We start from the raw sequence: 19,774 nt of genomic DNA, 5'->3' as shown, positions 1-19,774 counted from the left end.
GGTCAACATGTTCAGAATGGGGAAGAAATGTGATCTAAGTGACTTTGATTCTGGAATGATTGTTTGGGAGTGGTTTGAGTATCTCAGAAACCATTAATCTCCTGGGCTTTTCATGCACAACAGTCTAAAGTTTACAGAGAATGGTGTAGAAAAACTTGCACTGAGCAGCAGTCCTGTGGTCAGAAATGCCTTGTTAATGAGCGAGCTCAGAGGAGAATGGCCAGACTGGTTCAAGCTGACAGTAACCCAAATAACCACATGTTACAACAGTGGTGATAAGAAGAGCATTTCTGAACGCACAACACTTCAAACCTTAAAGTGGATAGGCTACAGCAGCAGAAGATCACACTGTGTTCCACTCCTAAACCTAAAAAACTGGCCATGAACAGTATACAGTAAAGTGTTGGAGTGGAGATGGGGTGGCAAGGGTAGGGAACACAATGAGCATCTCCAATACGCATAGATTGGCAAGTAACTCTTTTCCACTCCACAACATCCTTGGACTGCCTTGGTTGTTTTTTGCAAGTGACACATTTCACTGTATGTTTCGATGTATATGTTACAAGTAACACTAATCTTTAGTCTACCAAACATATTGAAAAGAAAGGTATGTGGAAAAAGCCCCCTCCTAGATACATAAGCGACAAAATACAGGTGGACCGTTTCAGACAGGACTGCGGGAAGTACTGCAGTGTTAGTAGTGTCATCTTTTGGATGAGACGCTAATCTGAGGACCACTGCAACTAGTCTACTCTCTCAGGTAGATGCACTCGTAGGTTAATTATAAATTATGCTTAGTGTAGATAAGTGGAAAAAGAATCAGAAAGTAGAGGGCATGTGGGAGACTCTCAGGTAGCAAGGATACATGGAGATGAGGAGAGTTGTATAGAGCTGATGGGATTGCTGCGCTAGGAGCCAGTACATACCTGATGGGCAGAATGTCTTCCCTCTGTGCTGTAGTAAGAAAATTTAAGTGCTATTTTTAAAGAGGAATGAAAGAGTTATCCTTGAAATCTCAACCAATACTAGAGCTTCAGACAACATCTGATCATGGTGTGGGAGTCTATCATGCACAAATTGGGAGATGGTCTTCTAACACTTTAGGAAAACACTTCATTGGCTGTAAAGCAATTCCGGAGACGAGCAAAGAGACATGAAATTTAAATGTTTTTGTATTGGAATTATGAATATATGTTGATGTCTACAAGGAGCTCCTAAAAGTCCTTATTGTACAAGAAAAGTATCCTAGATATAGGTTTGAGCAGTCGGCTCTGCACATGGAATCACTGGAGCCACTGCTTGACAGCTCCAGTGATTCAGATTCGATCCTGACCTGCAGTGCTGTCTGTGTGGAGTTTGCATATGACCATGTGGGGCTCCCCCAGAATCCACTCGTTTCTTCCCACATCCCAGGTAAGTGCGGGGTGGTAGGTGAATTAACAATTGTAACTTGTGAATGTAAACTCCAGGAAAGTGGCTACCCAGGTCGATAGGGTGGTTAAGAAGGCTTACAGCATGCGTTCCTTTATCAGTCGAGGCACTGAGTTCAAAAGTCAGGAAGTTATGCTGCAGCTTTATAAAACTCTAGTTAGGTTGCATCTGGAGTACTGCACACAGTTCTGTCATCCCTGTATAGAAAGGATGTCGAGGCTTTGGAGTGGGTGCAGAAGAAGTTTACCAGGATGCGTACACGAGAAAATCTGCAGATGCTGGAAATCCAGGCAACACACACAAAATGCTGGTGAACACAGCAGGCCAGGCAGCATCTATAGGAAGAGGTACAGTCGGCGTTTCGGGCCGAGACCCGAAACTGCCTGGCCTGCTGTGTTCTACCAGCATTTTGTGAGTGTCACCAGGATGCTGCCTGGATTAGAGGTCATGCGCCCTCTAGAGGCTGGACAAGCATGTTGCTTTCTCTGGAGTGGCAGAGGCTGAGGTTTATACGATTATGAGAGGCATAGATAGAGTAGATAGACAGTGTCTTTTTCTCCAGGGTTGAAATGTCTAATACCAGAGGGCACATAAGGTGAGTGGGGGCAATTTCAAAGGAGATGTAAAGGGCAAGTTTTTTGCATAGAGCATGGTGGATGGTAGAGGGAGAAATATTTGGGACTTTTAAGAGATCTTTAGATAGGCACAAAAATGAGAGGAAAATGGATGGATATGGATATTTTGTAGGCAGGAGAGATTAGTTTCACCACCTGATTATTAATTTAGTTGGTTTGGCACAACATTGCAGGGTGAAGGGCCTGATCCAGTGCAGTACTGTTCTATGTGTGTAGATAACTGGCATAATCCGAGGAATTGAAGGGAATGCAGGGAGTATAAAGTAGATTTAGAGTCAATGTGTGCTTGAGAATTGGCATACACTTGGTAGGCTGAAGAGCCTATTTCTATTCTGCATTTGTATTGGTGTTGGTGTATTATACAATGAAAAGCTTGCCTTGCATACCGTTCATACAGATCAAATCATTACACAGTGCATTGAGGCAGAATGGTGAACCTGATTCACCAGCTACTTTTCCTCTAAATTTGTTAGCAACTGTGTGGACCAACCATTGCTCTGAGCAGGAAATTTTTACACAGCCTGAAAGCTGTGTGGCACTTTAAATATCTTTTTTTTGTAATAAGCATACTATAAATATACATGTGGGCACGTGGCCAAGTGGTTAAGATGTTCGACTAGCGACCTGAAGGTCGTGAGATCGAGCCCCAGCCAAGGCAGCATGTTGTGTCCTTGAGCAAGGCACTTAATCACACATTGCTCTGCGACGACACTGGTGCCAAGCTGTATGGGTCCTAATGCCCTTCCCTTGGACAACATCGGTGTCGTGGAGAGGGGAGACTTGCAGCATGGGCAAATGCCAGTCTTCCATACAACCTTGCCCAGGCCTGCGCCCTGGTGAGTGAAGACTTTCCAGGCGCAGATCCATAGTCTTGCAAGACTTGGCGTTTCACCCGGTATTCGGCATACCACAGGTTCTCTCTCTCCCTAATGTGAGAAAGAGGTGTCTCTGTTTTCACATGAACATTATGTTTAAAAAATTCCAGCTGCGTGGCAACGAAGGCTGTGTGCGCGGCAGCATTTTAGTTACGGCGCAGCTTCAAGACAGCAGTAACTTTCTTTTCTTTCCTCAGATTCCTCGGGAGTTTCTGGAAGTTGCTGAAGTGACTTTACGGGAGTTTTTTAATGCAGTCAAATTGGGCAAAGACTCAGACCCTTCTTGGAAAAAGAGCATCTACAAGGTGATCAGTAAACTGGACAGTGAGGTGCCTGAGATGTTTAATTCTCAGGGGTGCCTGCAAGACATTCTGTATGATTAGAGCTGTGCTTTGTACCAAATTTAGTGCTGGGCTTGAAGGAGGGGCGAGATTTGCTTTGTCATATATTCTAGTGCAGGGTTAGTTTTCATTCTGACATGTTAGTCCATGGCATCCTCTTGTGCCAGGGGAAGCTACCCTCAGGGTGAAGGAGCAACACTTTATATTCTGTCTGGGTGGCCTCCAACCTGATGGTATGAAGATTGATTTCTCCTTCCAGTAAAAACATCCCTCCCTTCCTCTATCCCCCACTCTGACCACTTATCTCTTCTCACCTGCCTATCACCCCCTGGGTCCCCTCCTCCTTCCCTCTTCCCTTTCCGTAGTGTTCACTCTCCTTTCCTATCAGATTCCTTCCTCTCCAGCCCTTGACCTTTCCCACTCACCTGGCTTTACCTATCACCTTTTAGCTCTCCTCCTTCCCCTCCCCCCCCCACCTTTTTATTCTGGCATCTTCCCCCTTCCTTTCTTGTCCTGAAGAAGGGTCTTGGTCTGAAACTACGACTGTTTATTCATTCCCGTAGATGCTGTCTGACCTGCTGAGCTCCTCCAGCATTTTGTGTGATGCTATGTGACGAAGCAAATTCTTTTTGCAGCTTCAACTCTGAGATCAATGTTTTTGTTATGTAAAGGTAGCAAGGAGAATTGAAATCAGATTGTGGAAAGAGACCCTTTGCTGGCCTAGGTTCATTAAGCTTAGATATACTACCCTATTTTATTCTCATCAACCCTTTCGGATACTACCAGTGTCACTGACACACCAGTGACAACTTACACTGGCCAGCCGACCAAACTGCACATCCTTAGGGCGTGTGAACAAAGCAGAGGAATCTCACGAAGTCACAGGGAGAAGGTGCAAACTCCTCGAAGGCAGCAATGGAAGTCAGGACTGAACCCATGTTACCAGAGCTCTGAGGTGGCAACTCTGCCAGCTGTGTCGCCCCATTGTTGTGGTGCATGGCGGACAATTGAATAGCAAGCACCTTTTCTTCAGCCCATCACCCATACCGGTGCATAGGCTACCAACAACAGCTCATCAGACTCCTCCATCCCAGGCTAATCTTTCAAATTGTCCCCGGATGTAGCCCAATGTCTAAATCCTTCCTCCCATAGGGATGAGGCATTTGGAGCCTCTGTTGGTGTTTCTGTCACACTGGTTTTTTTCAGGATGGGTTTGCTAGCCCCATGCCCAACCCTCCTTCCTCCTCCTTTCGCAGCCAGGCAGCCGGGCTTGTGACCACCTATGGCGCAGTTAGTGAGCAGTTTGGAGGGGTTGAAAACTGTCCTCCTGCCACGTTAAAAGAATGTGCTTTTCTAGGGCGTAGCGGTTAGTGTGACACTATGACAGCTCGGGGTGTTTCGGGGTTCAATTCTAGTGCCGTCTGTGAGGAGTTTCTGCGCTCTCCCCATGAACCGCGTGTGTCTCCGTCAGGTACGCTGGTTTTGTCCTACAGTCCAAAGGTTTGTGTGGGTCATTGTAAATTGTCCTGCAATTAGGCTAGTGTTGAATAGGTTGGTTGCTGGGTGGTGCAGCTCGTTGAGCCGGAAGGGCCTGTTCATTTTACCTTCCATTTACATGTAGGAGATTGTAACAGCAGGGATTTCTCCGTTTTACAAGACAAGAACTCACATTACAGAAAGGCTGATTTTCTCGACTCTTTCAAGACAGGTGCTCTCAAGACAGGCCCGTGCAGTCTTCTCTGTGATAAATATTAAGGTTGGCGGGTTTCTTTTAATTAAACCTTCCAAGCTTGTGGGCAATGTTGTGTATTCAAATGCTAACAAATGGTGATACCAATAGATTCAACATTCAAAGTTTAAAGCAAATTTATTCTCAAAGTATGTATATGTTGCTATATACTGCCCTGAGATTCATTTCCTTGCAGATAATTACAGGAATACAATAGAATTTTACAAAAAAAGCTAGACATAAAGATTGACAAACACAAATGTGCAAAAGCAGACAAACTGCAAATAAAGATAATACTGAGAAGAGTTGTAAAGAGTCATTGAAAGTGAGCTTGCAGGTTGTAGAATCTGTTTAGAACTGAGGTGAGTGAAGTTATCTGTACTAGTTCAGGAGGTGTAATAACTGCTTCTGGGACCTGGTGGTGTGGGATTGAAGGCTCCTGGATCTTCTGTCTGATGGTTGCAGAGAGAAGAGAGCATGGCCTGTAAGGTGGGGTCTTTGATGATGGATGCTGCTTTCTTGTGGCAATGCTCCATGTAAATGTACCCAGTATTGGGGAGGGCTTTGTCTGTGATGGACTGGGCTGTATCCCCCCCTCCCCATCATGTTACGCTCCTGATTGAAGGCAAGCAAAAAAAAAGTTCTGAAGGGGAGAGGGTAGCTGACAGGGATGGTTAGTAGCAGGTTGTGTGGCCCAAATCTCCAGGAAGCTCCAAACGCACAGGAGAAGATATAGGCCCTTCATCAGATACTCTTCCAAGAAAGCCAATAAGAATGCAGAAGCATGTGGGCAATCCCTTCCTGGGATAAGGGGCCTCATCCAAAGACAAACTCCCAGCTTCTGCTTGAGGGTCTGCATGCACGACCTGGTGGCAGGTTACAGACGTGTTCAGCCAGAGAAGGAAGGTATGTTCCGAGTGTGGCTTCTTGGCAAGAGGAGACTGGATGCACCCATGGAAAATAACAAGTGCATTCTGATCTGAAATGTCCAAGTGAGATCTTAGAGAAAATACTGGGTCCCCAAGAATATCATCCAGTGTGTTCAGTAGGAAGATCAAGCTAGAGCAGGAGAAGGGGATTGTTAGTAAAAAATAATTATCCCTCTTTCATCTACTCTCACTCATACATTCTCTCACATAACCTGATGGTGCATTGGTTTAACTATTTAATTCTTATTCCTGTCAGTATTGCAGGGCAGAGAAAGTACTTTAGTTAGCAACCTTCAGATGCTCAAAGTTCAATGTAAATTTAGTATCAAAGTAGAACAAAGAAATATCATAGAATCAGTGAAAAACTACACACAAAGACAGACAAACAACTAATTTGCAAATACAAATAATAATAATAAATAAATAAGCAAATAATACTGAGATCATTGAAAGTGAATCTATTGGTTATGGAATCAGTTCAGCGTTGAGGTGAGTGGAGTTATCCACTTTGGTTCAGAAGTCTGATGGTTGGAGGGTAATAACTGTTCTCGAACCTGGTGGTGTGGGACTTGAGGTTGCTTTACCTCTTACAGAAGATGCTTTCCTTCTTCAGACAAACATGATGTCAGTTTAATGTCTCATCCGAGTGATGGCATCTCTGGGTCAGTACACTACTGATGGAACACTTCACTCCAGTGTCAGCTTAGATTACTGAGCTCAAGTTTCCTGAGCAAGGCTTAGAACATAGAGCACAGAGACAACAGATCTTTTGGGCCACAAAGTTGTGGCAAACTAAAGCTAATGATACCTAATCTCTTCTGACTGCACACGGCTCATATCCCTCCATTCTCTGCATAAACCAACTGTGGACTTTAAGCCTTAACTTTCCTTCTCAAAGGCAAGAGGGCCACCATGGCTGTCCCTGTCATGAAATTGACACTATGTCAATTATCAATTGGCAGTACAAACGAGATATCTGCTGTGTATGCTGTACATGTCTCCAAGGTCAAGGATATTTCAACTCACATCAGAATGCTTGCATTACAATGAAGGAAACTGAACACACTTTACTGCTATTCATGAATGAAGCTGTGAATCAGAATCAGAACAGGTTTACTACCACTGACATAGCTCGTGAAATTTGTTGATTTGCAGCAGAAGTATAGTGTAATACATATAAAAATTCTATAAGTTACAATAAGAAATACTGAAAATAATAAATAAGTGGTGCAAAAGCAGAACAAAATAGCTGTTTACAACAAAAACTGTTTCACTTGTCTTGTTCCCAGAGATATAGACGTGTCTGCTTTGTATTATATAAATATCAGTCCATCTGCAGCAGATTTAAGGGTACTGCAGATCAAACAGGGTCTCTATGGAGCAGGTTCAAAGGGCCGAGAGATTTTTCTTATTACATGGATGCTTATCAAACACCCTGTTTCTATTAACTGGGTGGCACATCGTTCAGAATTGCAGCTCTTTCATTGAACTTGTGTTTTAGTGCTGTTCCATTGAAGTGTGGGTAAATCCCAGCCGCAGAGAGATTCCGTTCCCGTTTCTGTTGAGTTACTGAGTCCGGTCTTATGTTGTGGACAAGGACTCCATTGGTACCCAGTGAACAGTAAGAAAGGTAGTGTTCGCGGGCTGTCGGCTTTTTCCGGTGACCCAATCGAATTGACAGAGGAGGGTCTACATAGGTAGAGGCGAGAGATTTAAAAAGTAACATTCACGGGAATCAGCTTTTTCCGGCAATCCAACTGTATTGTGATTTATTAGCAAGGGCAAATAAAAATAAGGTAGGGGCAAGCAGAGTAACCATTGTCTGAGTGGGCCAGTGTTAGAGTAGGGAGGTTTTGGTTCAACAGGCTTAGGTGAGGTAAGTTTCTGGTTAATTCCTCCTTCTGTTAGTACATAGCTAGTGCAGTGAGAATGGCTCCATGGGCTGGGTTGTGTTCTTTCTGTGAGATGTGGGAATTCCAGGAGACCTCCTTGGAGGATGTGAGGCGTAAGGTTTTACTCAGAGAGAGGTGGATGCCTGGAATGTGCTGCCTGGGATGGTGGTAAAGACAAATACATTAGAGGCTTTAAGAGACATTTGGAGAGGTAAATGGATGTAAGGAAGATAGAGGGATATGGATATTGTGTAGGTAGGAGGGTTTAGGTGTTTTCTGATTTGCTTTTTAGCTGGTTCAGCATGACCTTGTGGGCTGAATGGCCTGTTCCTGTGCTGTACTCTTCTATGCTCTACATCCTGGATGACCACATCTGCAGCTCCCCTGAGAATGTGCTGAGGAACTGGAGCTGCGGCTCGATGAACTTCAGCTCATATAGGAAAATGAGGAAGCGATAGATAGGAGCTACAAGGAGGAAGAAGTATACCGCTTTGGATACTGTTGAGGGGCATAACCTACCTGGTGGGTGACTGGGTCTCCGGCACTGATTCTGGTACTGTGACTCAGAATGGAAGCGGGGCGGGGAAGAGGGGGACTGCAGTAATGATAGAGGATTCCATAGTTAGAGGGGTAGACACGTCATTCTGCGGGTTGAAAGAGACATCAGATGGTATGTTGCCTCCTAGGTGCCAGGGTCAGCAGGATCTCGGATGGGGTCCGTGGCATTCTAAAGGGGGAGATTGAGTAGCCGGAAGTCTTGGCACCACTGACATAATCAGGAAAAGGGAGGAGGTCCAAAAGGGAGAATTTAAGGAATTAAGTAGGTAGCTGAAAAGCAGGACCCCCAGGGCAGTAATCTTTGGATTGTGCCTCTGTCATAAGCCAGTGAGGGTAAGAATAAGATGATTTGGCAGATGAATTTGAGACTGAGGAACTGGTGGAGGGGGCAGGATTTCAGAATTCTGGATCATTGGGATCTCTTCTGGGAAAGGTGTGACCTGTATAAAAAATATGAATCACACCTCAACCTAGGGGGACCAATATCCTCGAAGGCAGATTTTCTGCAGCTGTTGGGAAAGGTTTGAAGTAATTTGGCAGGGGATGGGAACCAGATTGGTAGGGCTGAGGATGGGGCAGTGGCTGTACAAGCAGCTGCAGTGTGTAGTGAGACTGTCAAGAAGGACAGGCAGATGATGGAGCAAAATTGCAGTCTGTGAGATGAGATGCAGAGTAACATGGGACCAAAATCAAAAAGGATGATGAATACACGGCTAAAGCTGTAATATTTGAATGCAGTCAGTATACGGAATAAGGTAGGTGAATTTATAGAGCAGCTTTGGCAGGTATGACTGAGGCATGGCTGAAAGAAGATCATAGTTGGGAGCTTAACATCCAAGAAAACACACTGTATCAAAAGTACAGGCAGGTTAACAGAAGGGTTGGTGTGGCTCTGTTGGAAAAAAAAATGAAATCAAATCCTTAGAAAGAGGTGACATAGGAAGAATTGGAAGAACTGTGGTACAGTTAAGAAACTGCAAGGGTAAAAGTACCCTAATGAGAGTTATATCCAGGCCTCCGAACAGTAGCCAGTATATGGGCTACAAATTACAATGGGAGAAAGAAAATACATGTCAAAAGCACAATGTTATGATAGTCATGGGGGAGGGGGGTTTCAATATGCAGATAGATTGGAAAAATTAGGTTGGTGCTGGATCCCAAGAGAGAGAATTTGTAGAATGCCTACAAGATGGGGTTTTAAGGCAGCTTGCAGTTGAGACCATGAGGATTGGGTGCTGTGTGGTGGACCAGATTTGATTACAGAGCTTGAGGTAAAGGTATAATATGACAGAATTCACCCTGCAATTTGAGAGGGAGAAGCTAAAGTCAGATATATCAGTATTTCAGTGGAGTAAAGAGAATTATAGAGGCATAATAAAGGAGCTGGCTAAAGTTGCTTGGAAGGGGACACTGGCAGGAAGAACAGCAATGGCTGGAGATTGGGAATTTGGAAAGCACAGGATAGATACATTCCAAAGAAGAAGTATTCTAAGGACAGGATGATGCAACCATGGCTGACAAGGGAAGCCAAAGACAGTCAGTACCTCCAGTTGAACTTTGTCTTTTTGTGTGTTTTCCCCCAGCTGTCAGTCTGTGGTTTTGTATTGCCATGTGCTCTTGCTTGTTATATTGCCCCATGTGCTCCTGTTCCTGCTCCGGCCCCTGTATTACTGAGTACTCCACCTCTCACCTGTTTCTCATTATTACCTGTTTTGCTGCCACTTCTGTCTCATTGTGCTCCACCTATCATCTGCCTCTCTGTTTATTGCTCAGTGTACTTTAGTTGTGTGCTTTCACCTGTTTGTTGTCGGATTTTGCCAGTGAATTTTCCTGAGCCTTTCCAGCATTCGTATCTGTACTCTGCCCATCTGAATATTGACTCTGCCTGTTTCCTGATTCTGGTTTTTGGATTTCTATGGATGTTTTGATCTCTGCCTGAACTTTGACACTGGCTTGGTTTGCACCTCGGAATTTGTTACTCAATTCATATCACTGTGTGCACGGTACTGGGTCTGCGATTGGATCCCTGCTCCAGCGTCCTGACAGTACAATCTGGCCGAGCGCTGAGAGAGAACAGCTCCTACATCAATGTCAGACACATCCACCTCCACAATAAACTGCTGGTCGGTGTCGGGTTGAATCAGGATGGGGGCAGAGGGGAAACGTTCCTGCAGGTCAGGGAATGCTTTTTCAGCAGCAGGGGACCAGGGGAATCTGACAGCAGATGAGGTAAGAGTAGTGAGTGGTGCAGCTAATGTACTGTAATTTCTGATGAAGTGGTGATAGAAGTTAGCAAAGCCCAAGAAGCATTGCAACTCCTGATGAGTCAAAGGTTGGGGCCATTCGACCACCGCCTTGACCTTCTGTTGGTCCATCTGAATGGAACCACCTGAAATTACATACCCCAGGAAGGAGACGGTATTGCGATGAAACTCACATTTCTTAGCCTTCACAAACAGCTGGTTCTGCAGAAGGTGCTGAGGAACTCTACGGACCTGACCCATGTGTTCAGCAAGGGACTTAGAAAAAAATCAATATGTCGTCCAGATGCACAAAAACAAATCGGTTCAGCATGTCCCTGAGAATGTCATTTACCAGGGCTTGGAAGACGGCGGTGGCATTGGTGAGACCGAATGACATGACCAGATACTCCTAATGGCCTGAGGTGGTGTTGAAGGCCGTCTTCCACTCGTCCCCTTCTTGGATGCGGACAAGATGGTAGGCATTATGGAGATCAAGCTTGGTGAAAACTGAGGTTCCTTGCAGTAGTTCAAATGCTGAGGTCATGAGTGGAAAAGGATAATGGTTCTTAACAGTGACTTCATTCGGTCCCCAGTAATCAATGCATGGACGCAAGGAGCCTTTTCAACAGAGAAAAAACCCGGCACCAGCAGGGGAGGAAGACGGCCGGATGATGCCCGCAGCCAGAGACTCTGAATGTACTTATTCATGGCTTCTGTTTTACATTATGGGGAGTATTTGATTGCTGTGGGAGGGTACTCACTGGGATCTAGAAGAATATAGGGAGATCTTATTGAAACCTATCGAATGCTGAAAGGCCGAGATAGTGACTGTAGAGAGGATGTTTCCTATAGTGTGGGAGTCTAGGACCAGAGGGCACAGCCTCAGAAAAGAGGAAAGTCATTTTAGGTCAGAGGTGAGGAGGAATTTCTTTAGCCAGAGGGTGGCAAATCTGTGGAATTTGTTGCCACAGGCCAGATCATTGCGTGTCTTTAAGGCAGAGGTTGATGGGTTCCTAATTAGTCAGGTCATGAAAGGTTACGGGGAGAAGGTAGGAGAATAGGGTTAAGAGGGAAAATGGATCAGCCATGGTGAAATGCTGGAGCAGACTCGAAAGGCCAAATGGCCTAATTCTGCTCCTATATTTTATGGTCTTAATTGGCCGCTCTCTTATTTACTTTAGTGATTTAGAGATACAGCATGGCACCAGGCCCTTTTGGCCAATGAGCCGACTTGTACCTATTTGACCAATTCACTTAATAACCCATACATCTGTGGAATGTGGCAGGAAACTTGGCCACCCGGAGGAAACCCCCATGGCCACGGAGAGAATGTGCAAACTCCTTACAGACAGACAGCAGGAATTGAAGCTGAGTCACTGGTGCTGTAGCAGTGTTACACTAATTATTTGAAGATCTGGATTCCTTGCAGGAGCTCAATTCTGTAACACAGTCCTTCAGTTTCTTCCTTGAAGTGCTCCACCTTTTGACTCGGGAGTATAGCCAGTTCAGTCTGAAGATTCAAGATTTGTTAATGTCATCTCCAGTACACAGATATAAATGAGAAAAAAGTTAAATGTTACTCTGGATCTGATGCAGCATATGAAAACACACTAAGATAAACAGAAAAATAAAAAAAAACCACAATAAGTATAAATACATCCAGACCCTCTTTTGTCAGGGTTGACCATGAATGTTGCGCGCCTAGTTGTCTATGTTGATACACAAGCCAGGCAGTATGATATGGAGAGCAAGCTGTTGCCCATGTAGCAGGCTTCCCCCTCTCCCCGCGACTGCCGAATCTAAAGCAATAGCAGAGATGGATACAGTTTGGCACCAGTGGTGTTGCAGGAGTCACTAGTCAGCATTGAACTCAATGTAAGATGACATTAGGGACACAAGCTCTGATTTTTCCTCAGGGCTTATCCCTAAAGCCTTCTCCATGCGTGGGTATAGTCACAAGGTAGCAGAGGTTTGAGATCAGAGTTTTCCTTCTCCTGCCAGCCATGGCTGACGAGCCACATTTGCCCAAAGTGCCTGGTTTTAAGGCACCAGTAACCCGCCTGTGCTGCTTCTCTTGTTAGTAGAAACAGTTCCGCTAAGCTTAGTAGCTAATCCACACATAAAGGCAAGAAGCTGGACTTGGTTGTCCGAGGCTATTTGAGACACATGCCATTCGAAGCATTTAATAGGCAGTGCAATCTTATTTTAACACCCCTCACAGCTATGACAACGTTAAGGAACCATAAATAGATACAGTAGCTATGTAGGTTGATTACTCTGTACAGAAAGTGATGCTAGGTACAGGAGTGACTGTACATAAGGTGACTGCCAGGAAATTATAAATTAGTGATGGTGGGGGATGTGGAGGGTTTGGTTCGTGGATGCAGGCGTTTATTTGCCTTACTGGTTGGAGAAAGTAAATGCTTTTGAGTCTAGCAATCTTAGCATTGTATGTAGCCTCCTCCCTGATGAGGGTGGGATAAACAGGACAAGTAGGATCCTTTATGATATTGCTTTCTGTATATACGTCCTTGATGACAGGTACACTGGTGCAGGTGATGCGTTGGGCAGTTTTGACTACCCATTAGAATGCCTTCCTTTCCATCGCAATGCAGTTTCCATACCATGCAATCATGCAGCATGTTAGGATGCTCTCTACTGCGCAGAAGTAGAAGGTTGTAAGTATTGATGTGCATATCACAACTCTCTTCAGCCTCTTCAGAAAGTAAGAGTTTCTGTTGCTAAACTAAATTCTGTGTTCTACTGATGCTCCACCTCAATAAGATGGAGGTGGGAAGTGCGAATGACGACTCCCGTAGTGAGGCAAATTTTGTATCAAGTATCCTTGCTGTGACTGAAACTTGGGACCATTTTCACTTGGGCTTCTCTGCTCTTGACTGGATAAATACATGGGGCCTTTTATCAGCTTTGAAGATGGTAGATCTAACATCAAGTGAAAAAAAAATCCTTTTGTTGAATATAAAAATAAACTACACAACAGGATTGCCCAATGACAGGGAAGAATACTCAGCACTGTAATACCTATTAAGTCAACCAGATTTCTAAACATCTGTTTCTTGCAACTTCACTTGACATAGTTGTTTTCCAAAAGTTGGATGTATTGGGTTACAATCCCATTGAATGGTGGAAAATACATGGGAGGCTAAATGGTTCATTCTTATTCTTGTATACTTATTCTGCAAATTACCATTGCTTCACTTAATGGGGAGAGTTTGTTCTTAAACTAAGTACATAGCATGTTCCTTATTGGCCTTATCCATCAATGTCACACTATAGGAGCTATGAATGGTCCTTAAAAAAAATCAACTGTAGGAAGTTGGTGTGATTTGATTATAATATCGTAGGAAGTCCTATAACATTAGTCACATTTCTTTACTTGTGCCGAGTTAGTAACTGATCAATTTTTTAGCTTGTATATATGTATCCAATGGCAACATATCTACACGCTCCTCAGACATGGTTGCATGTTTTGTTTGTGTGTTTATGATTATTTTGTATTTTTAGACTTGCCTTTAATGAATTTATCCAATGTACAGATGCACTTGTAAAACCAAGCAGAATTAAAGTGGATTTAACCAAATTGTCTGTCTCGGTGTCTTTACTAATTTTTTGTGGTTAGTACTTGTAGTCTATATTCTTTGAATCGGGTAAAGTAAATAGCTTAGGTTTTACCTGAAGTAGTTACTAGGTCAACACAAGATATGTGAGCCTAATGAATCCAACATTCCAAATTCCACATTGGCTATGAGATCTACATGACTGCTAAGTCAGGGCTAAATCATGTGTCATTGTGAGAAAGTTATATGCTATAGAACTGCCCCAATTCCACTTTATAGTTTGTACAGAAATGAAAGGGCTGCATATATTAACCTGCATATGTCGGTGTGCTACCTCCACAGTTTCCTCTGGCAGCTCGTTCCATAACCACCACCCTCTGTCTGATAAAGATCCCTTTTAAATCTTCCCCCCGCACCTTAAGTCTACGTCCTCTGATTTCAGACTCCTGTACGATGGGAAAAGACTGTGAGTTTACCTATGCCCCTCATGATTTTACAGTGTATACTTCCATAAGGTCACCCCCCGCCCCCCCAGCCTCCCAGACTCCAGGGAAAAATGTCCTAGCCTATTCTCTCAATAACCCAAACTCTTGCTTCCTGGGAATAACATCCTCAGGAATCTTCCCTACTTTTTGACTCTTGTCACTCCAAGATCAAGATACATAAAGAAAAAGCAGATACTGGAAATCTGAAATATAAACAGAAAACAATGGAAACACTCAGCAGATCAGGAAGCATCTGAAATATTGAAATACTTCATCAAAACTGAGATAGAACAAAGGCAGTCTGAGTGGCAGAGAAGGTTAATTTCTTATTCAAAACACATTCTGGAACACAGGCGCAAGAATAGTAAATGACTCCATGATCACTTATGTCTGAGATGAGAGTACTACAAGGTCAACACTATGCATTTGTAATAGTTTCTGAGCAACACCTCACAGCCACTGCATTTTAACTAATTGGAACAATAGCAACATGGGTTGAATAAGATACTCAGATCTGTAATTTAGATAGACACAGTTTTTAAACTTAAGGTGATAATACGTAGGAGAAGAATTAGACCATTCAGCCCATCGAGTCTGCTCTGCCATTCCACGATGGCCGATTTATTAGCCCTCTCAACCCCATTCTCCTGCCTTCTCCCTGTAACCTTTGATGCCCTGACTAATCAAGAACCTATCAGCCTCTGCTTTAAATATACCCAATGATTTGGCCTCCACAGCCATCTGTGACAATGAATTCCACAGACTCATTACCCTCTGGCTAAAGAAATTCTTCCTCATGATTATGATATAGTTGGGATCACAGAGACATGGCTCCAGGGTGACCAAGGATGGGAGTTCAACATTCAGGGATATTCGATATTCAGGAGGGATAGACATGAAAGAAAAGGAGGTGGGGTAGCATTGCTGGTTAGAGTGGAGATTAACGCAATAGAAAGAAAGGACATTAGCTGGGAGGATGTGAAATTGATATGGGTAGAGCTGCGTAACACTAAGGGGCAGAAAACACTGGTGGGAGTTGTGTACAGGCCACCTAACAGTAGTAGTGAGGTTGGCAATGGCATTAAACAGGAAATTAGAAATGCGTGCAATAAAGGAACAGTAGTCATAACGGGTGACTTCAATCTACATGTAGATTGGGTGAACCAAATTGATAAGGGTGCTGAAGAAGAGGATTTCTTGGAGTGTATGCGGGATGGTTTTTTGAACCAACATGTCGAGGAACCAACTAGAGAGCAGGCCATTCTAGACTGGGTATTGAGCAATGAGGAAAGGTTAATTAGCAATCTTGTCGTGAGAGGCCCCTTGGGTAAGAGTGACCATAATATGGTGGAATTTTTCATTAAGATGGAGAGTGATATAGTTAATTCAGAAACAAAGGTTCTGAACTTAAAGAAGGGTAACTTTGAAGGTATGAGACATGAATTAGATAAGATAGACTGGCAAATGATACTTAAAGGGTTGACGGTGGACATGCAATGGCAAGCATTTAAAGATCGCATGGATGAACTACAACAATTGTTCATCCCAGTTTGGCAAAAGAATAAATCAGGGAAGGTAGTGCACCCGTGGCTGACAAGGGAAATTAGGGATAGTATCAATTCCAAAGAAGAAGCATATAAATTAGCCAGAAAAAGCGGCTCACCTGAGGACTGGGAGAAATTCAGAATCCAGCAGTGGAGGACAAAGGGCTTAATTAGGAAAGGGAAAAAAGATTATGAGAGAAAACTGGCAGGGAACATAAAAACTGACTGTAAAAGCTTTTATAGATACGTGAAAAGAAAAAGATTGGTTAAGACAAATGTAGGTCCCCTACAGACAGAAACAGGTGAATAGCTTATGGGGAACAAGGACATGGCAGACCAATTGAATAACTACTTTGGTTCTGTCTTCACTAAGGAGGACATAAATAATCTTCTGGAAATAGTAGGGGACAGAGGGTCTAGTGAGATGGAGGAACTGAGGGAAATACATGTTAGTAGGGAAGTGGTGTTAAGTAAATTGAAGGGATAAAAGGCAGATAAATCCCCAGGGCCAGATGGTCTGTATCCCAGAGTGCTTAAGGAAGTAGCCCAAGAAGTATTGGATGCATTAGTGATAATTTTTCAAAACTCTTTAGATTCTGGACTAGTTCCTGAGGTTTGGAGAGTGGCTAATGTAACCCCGCTTTTTAAAAAAGGAGGGAGAGAGAAACTGGGGAATTATAGACCGGTTAGCCTAACATTGGTGGTGGGGAAAATGCTAGAGTCAGTTATCAAAGATGTGATAACAGCACATTTGGAAAGCGGTGAAATCATCGGACAAAGTCAGCATGGATTTGTGAAAGGAAAATCATGTCTGACGAATCTCACAGAATTTTTTGAGGATGTAACTAGTAGAGTGGATAGGGGAGAACCAGTGGATGTGGTATATTTGGATTTTCAAAAGGCTTTTGACAAGGTCCCACACAGGAGATTAATGTGCAAACTTAAAGCACACGGTATTTGGGGTAAGGTATTGATGTGGATAGAGAATTGGTTGGCAGACAGGAAGCAAAGAGTGGGAATAAACGGGACCTTTTCAGAATGGCAGGCAGTGACTAGTGGGGTACCGCAAGGCTCAGTGCTGGGACCCCAGTTGTTTACAATATATATTAATGACTCAGATGAGGGAATTAAATGCAGCATCTCCAAGTTTGCGGATGACACGAAGCTGGGCGGCAGTGTTAGTTGTGAGGAGGATGCTAAGAGGATGCAGGGTGACTTGGATAGGTTAGGTGAGTGGGCAAAGTCATGGCAGATGCAATTTTATGTGGATAAATGTGAGGTTATCCACTTTGGTGGCAAAAACAGGAAAACAGATTATTATCTGAATGGTGGCCGATTAGGGAAAGGGGAGGTGCAACGAGACCTGGGTGTCATACACCAGTCATTGAAAGTGGGCATGCAGGTACAGCAGGCGGTGAAAAAGGCGAATGGTATGCTGGCATTCATAGCGAGAGGATTCGAGTACAGGAGCAGAGAGGTACTACTGCAGTTGTACAAGGCCTTGGTGAGACCACACCTGGAGTATTGTGTGCAGTTTTGGTCCCCTAATCTGAGGAAAGACATCCTTGCCATAGAGGGAGTACAAAGAAGGTTCAACAGATTGATTCCTGGGATGGCAGGACTTTCATATGATGAAAGACTGGATCGACTAGGCTTATACTCATTGGAATTTAGAAGATTGAGGGGGGATCTTATTGAAATGTATGAAATCCTAAAGGGATTGGACAGGCTAGATGCAGGAAGATTGTTCCCGATGTTGGGCAAGTCCAGAACAAGGGGTCACAGTTTGAGGATAAAGGGGAAGCCTTTTAGGACCGAGATTAGGAAAAACTTCTTCACACAGAGAGTGGTGAATCTGTGGAATTCTCTGCCACAGGAAACAGTTGAGGCCAGTTCATTGGCTATATTTAAGAGGGAGTTAGATATGGCCCTTGTGGCTAAAGGGATCAGGGAGTATGGAGGGAAGGCTGGTACAAGGTTCTGAGTTGGATGATCAGCCATGATCATACTGAATGGCGGTGCAGGCTCGAAGGGCCGAATGGCCTACTCCTGCACCTATTTTCTATGTTTCTATATCAGGGAGGGACGGGGAGCGTCGACTCAGACCATGAGAGGCATATCAGACATATCAGATGGAGGCAAATTACACACTTTACAAACACAAAAGATTCTGTAACTAGAAATCCAGAGCAAAACAGAAAACTAAGAATTTTACAAGAGTTAACAAGGTCCTTGTTTGTTTGAAGTAAGAAATGCTAATGGTAGAAAATTAATAGTAATTGTTTAAAGGCCCTGATCTTGGAGTTTAGAAGAATGTGGGGGGTCTGTACTGAAATGAACCGAGTATTGAAAAGCCTGGATAGAGTAGCCATGAAGAAGACGTTTACAGTAGAGGGAGAATCTAGGACCGGAGGGCACTGCCTCAGAATAGAATAATGCTTCTTTAAAACAGAGATGAAGAGTAATTTCTTATCCAGAAGGTGGTGAATCTGTGGAATTCATTGCCACAGATGACTGTGGAGGCCAGGTCACTGGGTATATTCAAAGCAAAGATTGACAAGTTTTTGATTAGTAACAGAGTGAAAAGTTTTGGGGAGAAGGCAGGAGAATGCGGTTGAGAGGGATAAAAAATAAGCCATGATGGAACGGTGGAGGAGACTCAATAGCCCAAATGGTCTAATTCTGCTCCTACATCTCATGGTCATATTGTGTTTGTAAAATGTGTGCCCATGCAGAAAAAGCTGTGCAAAAATATCTAATTGGCCAACTGATTAACTCTTCCAAACAGAATCCAGAGAGAAGTGGAAGCAAGATCCTTTTCAAATAATTAATACACACAATGCTGGGATGCATTCTATCATTTGAATTCAAATATCAAGCAAAATTATTATAACTCAGCACAGGACAAGCAGCCACTTGGCCTAACTAGCCCATCCTGATACTTATTCACAAATGAAGTCTGCTTGGCACTCTCAGATATCTAAGCTCAATTTTCAATTCCTTTTCCTTCAAATAGTTAGCTGTATATTATGGTCTGATATGGCAACATAGCGGTTAGTGCAATACTTTACAGCACTAACAACCCGGGTTCATCTCATGCTGCTGTCTGTATGTTCTCCCTATGATCTCCTTGGGAGATCTTACCTCCAGAGCTTTGAGCCTTACAGGGTCCCAGCCATTCACAGCCAGTTCGGCTCCTGCCCAGCTTGACAAGCAGGCCTATCCTGGCAGACCTGCTCTCGCCCCACCAAAGATATCCCTTCCTATCTCTCTTCCAGCTTATATCTGTGACATCTCTCCTGCCCTTCAACACTTTGACCATTTCCTTTCCCTGGCCCCAACTGACTCACTTTTATTATGGATGTACGACCCCTTTACATCTCCATCCTAAATCAGGGAGGCCAGAGGGCCCCCTGCTTCTTCCTGGAGCAGAGGCCCAACCAGTTCCCCCCCACCAGCAAATCCCTTCACATATACTATATATGAATGTATAGCCAGAGACTTTCTCCCAGGATGGAAATAGCTGATATCGGG

At 43.8% G+C, this 19,774-nt stretch overlaps 1 protein-coding gene across 1 annotated transcript in view; it reads left to right on the top strand.

The window, feature by feature from the left end:
- The window catches only part of LOC140194057 (prospero homeobox protein 1-like), a 52,767-nt gene extending 49,443 nt beyond the window's left edge, over positions 1-3,324 (top strand). Inside the window, exon 5 of the mRNA XM_072251437.1 lies at positions 3,139-3,324. Coding sequence (XP_072107538.1) covers positions 3,139-3,324 — 186 coding nt within the window. The remainder of the gene's footprint in view (positions 1-3,138) is intronic.
- Positions 3,325-19,774: the final 16,450 nt, after the last annotated feature.

This window comes from Mobula birostris, chromosome 1 (assembly GCF_030028105.1).
Source record: "Mobula birostris isolate sMobBir1 chromosome 1, sMobBir1.hap1, whole genome shotgun sequence".
Classification (NCBI taxonomy): Eukaryota; Metazoa; Chordata; class Chondrichthyes; order Myliobatiformes; family Myliobatidae; genus Mobula; species Mobula birostris.
This window is presented reverse-complemented; position numbering and strand designations above follow the sequence as displayed.